This window comes from Terrapene carolina, unplaced genomic scaffold (genome assembly GCF_002925995.2).
Source record: "Terrapene carolina triunguis isolate 2854851 unplaced genomic scaffold, T_m_triunguis-2.0 Scaffold130, whole genome shotgun sequence".
Taxonomy (NCBI): Eukaryota; Metazoa; Chordata; order Testudines; family Emydidae; genus Terrapene; species Terrapene triunguis.
The window spans coordinates 23,326,771-23,334,308 of record NW_020664481.1 but is presented as its reverse complement, the minus strand read 5'-3'; the positions used below and the strand labels follow the sequence as shown (position 1 = coordinate 23,334,308).

The window sequence follows — 7,538 nt, the reverse complement described above, 5'->3', positions numbered from 1 at the left end:
GGACAAGACCCACCAGGAAGATACCTGGGAAAGAATTCTCTGTAGTAACTCAGAGCCCTCCCCATCTAGTGTCTTGTCTCTATCTGTTGGGGAGTTTTGCTACAGGCCGTCAATGATGGGCCACATGCCATTGTAGGCAGTCCTGTCATACCCAGGGGCAGCTCCAGGCACCAGCACAGCAAGCGCGTGCCTGGGGCGGCAAACCGCGGGGGGCGGCCTGCCGGTGGCTGTGAGGGCGGTAGTCAGGCGGCCTTCGGCGGCATGTTTGCGGGAGGTCCACCAGTCTCACAGTTTCGGCAGCAATTCGGCGGCAGGTACGCCGAAGCCGCGAGACCGGCAGATCACCCACAGAAACGCTGCTGAATCCGCATGACCGTGGACTGCCCGCAGGCATGCCGCCGAAGTCTGCCTGACTGCTGTGCTTGGGGCGGCAAAAAACATAGAGCCGCCCCTGGTCATACCATCCCCTCTATAAAGTTTGAAGTCAGGTTTTTTGCTCCCACTGCTCCCCTTGGGAAGCTGGTCCAGAACTTCACTTCTCTAATGGTTACAAACCTTCGCCTAATTTCAAGCCTAAACTTGTTGATGACCAGTTTATATCCATTTGTTCTGGGGTCCAAATTGGTGCTCAACTTAAAGAACTCCTCTCCCTCCCTGGTATTTATCCCTGTGATGTATTTATAGAAAGCAATCTTTCTATAAATACAGCCTTCTTTTTGTTAGACTAAACAAGCCAAGCTCTCTGAGTTTCCTCTCATAAGGCAGGTTTTCGATTCCTCAGATCATCCTAGTAGCCCTTCTCTGCAACCAATTTGAATTCATCTTTCTTAAACATGGGAGACCAGAACTGCACACACTTCTCCAGGTGAGATATCACCAGTGCCTTGTATAATGGTACTAACACTTCCCTGTCTCTACTGGAAATACCTCGTCTGGTGCTCCCCAGGACCATGTTGGCCTTTTTCATGGCTGCATCACACTGATAGCTCATAGTCATCCTGTGATCAACCACTACACCGAGGTCTTTCTCTTCCTCTGTCACTTCCAACTGATAAGTCCCCAGCTTATGGCAAAAATTCTTGTTGTTAGTCCCTAAATGCATGACCTTGCACTTTGCACTATTAAATTTCATCCTATTTCTATTACTCCAGTTTACAAGGTCATCCACATCTTCTTGTATGATATTCCAGTCCTCCTCCATATTGGCAATACCTCCCAACTTTGTGTCATTTGCAGACTTTATTAACACATGCCCACTTTTTGTGCTGAGGTCAGTAATAAAAATGTTAAATGAGGAACTCCACTAGTAACCTCCTTGAATTCTGACAGTTCACCTTTCAGTATGACCTGTTGCAGTCTCCCCTTTAATCAGTTCCGTATCCACCTTTCAGTTCTCATATTAATCCCGATCTTCTCCAGTTTAATTAATAATTTCCCATGTGGAACTGTATCAGATGCCTTACTGACATCCAGATAGATTATATCTACTGCATTTCTTTTGTCTAAAAAATCAGTTATCTTCTCAAAGAAAGATATTAGTAATTTTGTTACTACCTCTTGAATACAACAATTGAAACAACTGTAGAAAAATCTACAATTACTTTCTATCATTTAGACTACTTACTTTTTGCAGTTCACCGAGCTTGGAAGAGATCATTTAACTTTAGGAAACATCCTAACAGCCCTTTCTTACCTTAATCCCCTGATAATCAATATGTTTATAAACAAAATTCTGACTCCCTGTTTCAGGGGCACAAGCTGGGAGCAGTCTCCTGTCTCCTCTGCAGAACTCGTTATATTGCACACTCAGGCTGCCTTGCCCCACCCCAAATCTGCCCATGATGACACCCCCATGTGTGGATGAAAGCTGTTCATGTGATACCTCCATATAGGAAGGAAGGTTTGGTACCCCCACCCACAGGGTAGGGAATTTGTGAGACACCTCATACGGGAGGTTAGGTGATACACCCCACAAGGAAGGGAGATGGATGGAACCGCCACAGAGTCGGAGATCTGTGAGGGACACCCCCTTGAGACAGGGACATGTAGTAGGTTAGTGTGGGTGAGATTCATATGACAAGCCCAGCCTAGCCCAGCTGCTATTAGAAATAAATAAGAATATTAATTTCAGGTTCAAAATGACCCAACAGCCTCTACGCAGGACTCGGACCCATAGTAGTTCACGTCTTCTGATACTGGAGAAACGTTACAAGCTCAGAGCTGTGTATGGTTTTCAAGCTTCATATGACCACTGTCTGTTTTATACAGCACTCATCACCATATCTAAGAATTATAATTCAGCCCAGTTTTGATCAAGAAGTCAAAATGAACCTGGCCTGACATTTGTTATTTAATATTATACTGTGGTAATGCCCACTGCCACCATTTTGCTATGCATTCTGCAGATATAGAGGAAGATATGGACCTGACCAAAGAGTTTACAATCTAAAATGATAAAAGATAAAGAAAGAGAGTGGGGGAAAGGATCCACATACAAGCAATGGGTTAAATTGTCCCTGGCATTTACTCAGATACACAGAGGAGTAAGATTCCACCCTCTTACTTCCCCATGTGACTGAGGTCCTAGCAACTCACCTTGTTGCTCTGGCCCTGGGAGTGTGGTGAGGGGAGAGTAAAGGCTGTTCATCCAGTAATCCCTCCAGCAAGCAAGTGGTCAGGGGAAAGTTGGAGAGGGATAGAGAAGTGGGAGGAGACTTTGGTTATTCCCCAGCCAGAGTAGCCACTCAAGTACATAAGGGGCAGTAAATAACATCCTGAAAAGGGTTGAAGAAACTTACTTCCTCTTAGGGCAAGAGAGGAATTATGTCTCCTGGAGGCACAATTCTTTCCTGTGCTCCTTTGGCGTGGCACAATTTATGCTCTGCCCTTTTCTCTGGGCTCTATCTAGCATGAAGCGACCAGGGTGCTGACAGGCACACAATTTGATAGTTATGTATTGTATTTATGTTGATAGGTGTGGGAGTTCTGTTTTTTTAAATATAACCTTACCATGATCTTATGTGACTACTGTGTTTGTTTAACTTTTTGTTTGGTTTAATCCTTGCTTATTTACTCTGTTTTAGTGCTTGCTCTTTTTCATCCTTCTCTCAAAAAACACATCAGGATGGTTTTCAGGAAAGATTTTGAAAATAATGCATTTTTTTCACAATATGTTTTTTCAGGCTTGGTTTAGGTCTCAATTCTGCAGTCAGGTCCCTGTGATTGTACCTTCCTGCCCACAAAGTCACAGGCTCAAGTGTCTGCCCACACCAATCCAACTGCAGGACTGGAGTTTTGGTCCTTACTCACGCAATACTCCCATTGAAGCCATTGGAAATTTTGTATGAGTAAAAGTAATAGGATTGGCTAATAGGTCAGACCCTAACTTGTCATCCATCTAAATGGCAGAGCTTAAAATGCGACCACCATATGAAGAGACTGGTCCAGAGAAGGGAATCAAAGAGGAAGTTAATGAGCAAGATATGTCAGAAGAGTCTCCAAGTGATTGCAGAAATGGAGCTATCCAGACAAACAATGAAAATAGTCTTGTAAAAACAGGTAATTGAAAGGAAAAGCTACATTAACACTTGACCATAGTGTTTTCTGCTAGTATGAATTTAGTGATCATGTGGCTACTTAATTTTTGTTTTCTTAAGTAGGTGATATTTTACCAATTGAACTCTTAATGTCCAGTCCTGCCCTTACTCACATGGATACAGCTTGCATTGGGCTATATCCTGCTCTGTTATGCTAGTGTAATTGGGATCAAAATATGATCCAATATGAGCTTGTTCCTGCTCCCACTGAACTCAGTGAGTTTTGCCCTAAATGAGGCCAGAATAGGAACCTTAATGACAGGGTGGATAAAAATCAATGATTTTTAAAAAATCAAAAAACTCGGATTTTTTTTATTTAAATCAGATTTTTTTGATAAAATGCTTTTTGAGGGGAAAAAAAACTATCTAAAGATAGTTTTAATTAAGATACCTTATAGCTCAAAGATCTCTCATCATGGGATAGGGATTATAAATTCTAATTCTATAGTATGAGACAATATACTCATGTAATGTTTAAGAAAAGTTTTGTAAATGAGTTACAATAGTTCATGGATTAGGGACCCAATCTTATGGAATTCCAGGAGCTTCTGTATAGATTATTTAGGTTAATCTTTCTATTTACCCAAAGGGACTCAGTGCTCAGTCTAGAAGATACCATCAGAGATGCTTAGTTTTGCAGTTCTCAAATTGTGAATTTGTGTCTCCAGAGATAACATGCTTGTTAACAGCAAAAATGTTTTAAAATAAATAAATAATATATAGAGGTGAGAAATAACAGACCTCAAACCTACTGTCCCTCTGCAAATTTGTGTACACAGAGTCAATCCCTTATCTCTCTCTAAAAGTGCAAAGTTTCAAAAAGTTCAATGAATAGAAGATTGTTGGGGGCAGAATAGATCTGGACAAGGAGAAGAAGTCTGGAGATAAATGTGAGAAGGGAGGGACAGGCAGTACAAACAAAAGTAAAACTGTTTGAGCAGCATATTCCAGAAGGCTTGAGGTCTTTCTGAGTGTAGCCCTCATTGATTTGAGATCTACCATACTATTCTCTCACTAAAAGGGAAAACCTATAATGGCAGCAGACCGTAAAAGAGACCCAGTTTGGGAATATTTTAATGAAGTTCATCTACCTGTGGGTAAGACAGGCATGCGTGCAAAATGCAAACAAGTGCAACAAAGAGAAATGCAAGGCCTGGTTGCTCAATTGAAACAATATCATGAGAAGTGTTCCTTCTCAGGAGGAAGCTGTGTTGAAGGTGATGAAAGGAACATGTCTGAAACATGCAGCATCTTCAGGTTGGTAAACTTTTTTATTTCATTCTTCTTTCTTAAGGACTGCCTGTCTTCCTTCTGGACTATTCTTGAATTCTCATGTTTGAGCAAAAAATATAGTTGTTATGCTATGGTACTATCATTTTAGATGCAGTTGTGATAAAAAAAATAAATAGCTGAAATAGGCAGATCTTCCTTTTACAATTTCACCTTTAAAGTAGTACTGAGCGGCAGTGACTGCAATGAGTAATATTAAATGAACAGTATGGTAATAATAATTAAATAACTGCATTGATTTATTTTTAGGAGAATCCATCCTCAACATACAGGATTCTGAAGACTATCCACCTTCAAGATCACCATCATTTTCTATAGTTTCAGAGTTATCTGCCAATGATAGTGTTTCAGTCACATCATGTATGTCACATAGCCACAGTATATCACCTATAGCAAAAAGAAAAAAAAACCTCTATCATCCAGAAACAACCATAGATAAGTTTGTGATAAGAACCAGCAGATTACAAAAAGAGGTTATTGATGAAAAAATTGCCCGGTTTGTTTATGCAACAAACTCTCCTTTCCGTATGATTGAAAACCCACACTTCATTAACATGGTTCAGTCATTAAAACCAGGATATAGTCCACCCAACGGAGCAGATGTTGCAGGCAAATTGCTGGATAAAGTGTATGAAAGTGAAACTGAGTAGTGTGCAAAAGGTCTAGAGGGTACAATTGTTAACCTGTGTCTTGATGGGTGGAGCAATGTCCACAATGATCCTGTTGTATGTGCTTGTGTGACAACAGAAGAAGGGAATGCCTTCCTTACAGAAACAATTGATACATCAGGAAATGCACACACAGCAGAATACTTACAAGAAGTAGCAGTAAAAGCTATAACAAACTGTGAAAAAAATTCAAATGTCTAGTCTGCAGCTTGGTCACAGACAATGCTGCAAATGTATCCAAGATGAGGAGACATTATTTAGAAGACAGTGACAAGAGTCCCAAGCTAATAACATACGGTTGCAGTGCTCATTTGATGCATCTCCTAGCCAAAGACTTCAGTGTTCCAGAAATAAAGGCTAATATTGTTGAAATTGCAAAATATTTATGTAACAACCACTTTGCAGCAGCTGCTCTGAAAAAAATGGGAGGAACCAAGCTAACTCTCCCACAAGACGTGCACTGGAACTCAGTTGTGGACTGTTTTGAGCACTATATCAAGAACTGGCCTAATCTGATGACAGTTTGTGAACAAAATCATGAAAAATAGATGGCACTGTCACAGCCAAAGTTCTCAACATTGGGCTTAAGAGAAACGTTGAACACATGCTGAGTACCCTGAAGCCTATTTCTGTAGCCTTGAACAAAATGCAGGGAAATGTTTTATTGCTGACGCTGTTGAGATTTGGAAGGAACTGAGTGAGATCTTAAAAAGAGAAATATGCAATGACAGAGTTAAATTACAAGCATTAAAAAAATGAATGGGACAAGCACTATCTCCAGCTCATTTTCTTGCAGATATTCTCAATACTCGGTACCAGGGTCAAACCTTAACTGCTGAAGAAGAGGAATTGGCTATGACATGGACATCCAGCAATCATCCCTCCGTAATGCCAACTATAATAAACTTCAGAGCTAAGGGTGAACCATTCAAGAAATATATCTTTGCTGATGATGTTTTAAAGAAAGTCACACCAGTGAACTGGTGGAAGTCACTTAAGCACTTGGATACAGAGACTGTTGAAGTGATAATCTCACTTTTAACAGCAGTAGCTTCTTTTGCCGGTGTAGAAAAAATATTTTCTTCCTTTGGACTAATTCATTCCAAATTGAGAAATCGTTTGGGACCTGAAAAAGCAGGAAAGCTTGTTTTTCTTTTTCAGATTATGAACAAACAGGAAAATGAAGGTGAAGACGACTGAGTTAGCTGCAGAAGCCAATATTTTAAGTTTCTCATGTTGACCTAGCTGACATAGTTGATTTAATTTTTGTGGTTTTTTTTTAAATAGTTCATTTAACTATTTTACTTAAAAACAATTTTAACAAAAACAAACCTGATTTTAAAAAACTTGAATGTTTAACTAAATTCAAAAATTCATATGCTTGTTTTGTTAAAATATTATATGTTTGCTGTTGGAGAAAAAAATCCAGAATACATAATGTTGTTGTTTTAGTTAAATAAATCATTTTAAATGTCTGTCTAGTGATGTTCTCCTCCTAATACAGCATGGCAAGAAAATCCTCCAAATATTAATGATTAACCTGTTGAATTGGAGATAGTTCATCTCCCAATGACTTCATAAATATCTTCTTCAATTACCTTTCGTAAATGAAATAACCAAACATTCATTTTCTGATATAGCTGTAAAACCAATCTGAAAAGTTTTCAAAATAAATCACTTTAAAAATGTATAGCGTGTATCTTCTAAAAATGAAACCTACAGCTAGCTCTGAGTTGTGAAGAATATGTATTAAGGTTATAACAACCAACAAGAATGCACTTTTATGTAGAAATCCATGATTAAATCAAGTCTTCCTGACTAGTGATTTAAATCATGATTTAAATCGATTTAATTTAAATCAAATCCACCCTGCTTAATGACCTTCCAATTTTTACTGTGGAATTAATTCTGCCCTTAGTTATAATCAGACAGCTTCCATGAACTCCCAACTGGTGTAACTGACAGTCTGATTTAGCTCTGTATA

General features: G+C 39.4%; 1 protein-coding gene across 1 annotated transcript in view; it reads left to right on the top strand.

The window, feature by feature from the left end:
* The first annotated feature begins 3,401 nt into the window (after positions 1–3,401).
* Positions 3,402–7,538, top strand: part of DNAAF1 (dynein axonemal assembly factor 1) — a 29,011-nt gene continuing 24,874 nt past the window's right edge. Inside the window, exon 1 of the mRNA XM_026652619.1 lies at positions 3,402–3,558. Coding sequence (XP_026508404.1) covers positions 3,402–3,558 — 157 coding nt within the window. The remainder of the gene's footprint in view (positions 3,559–7,538) is intronic.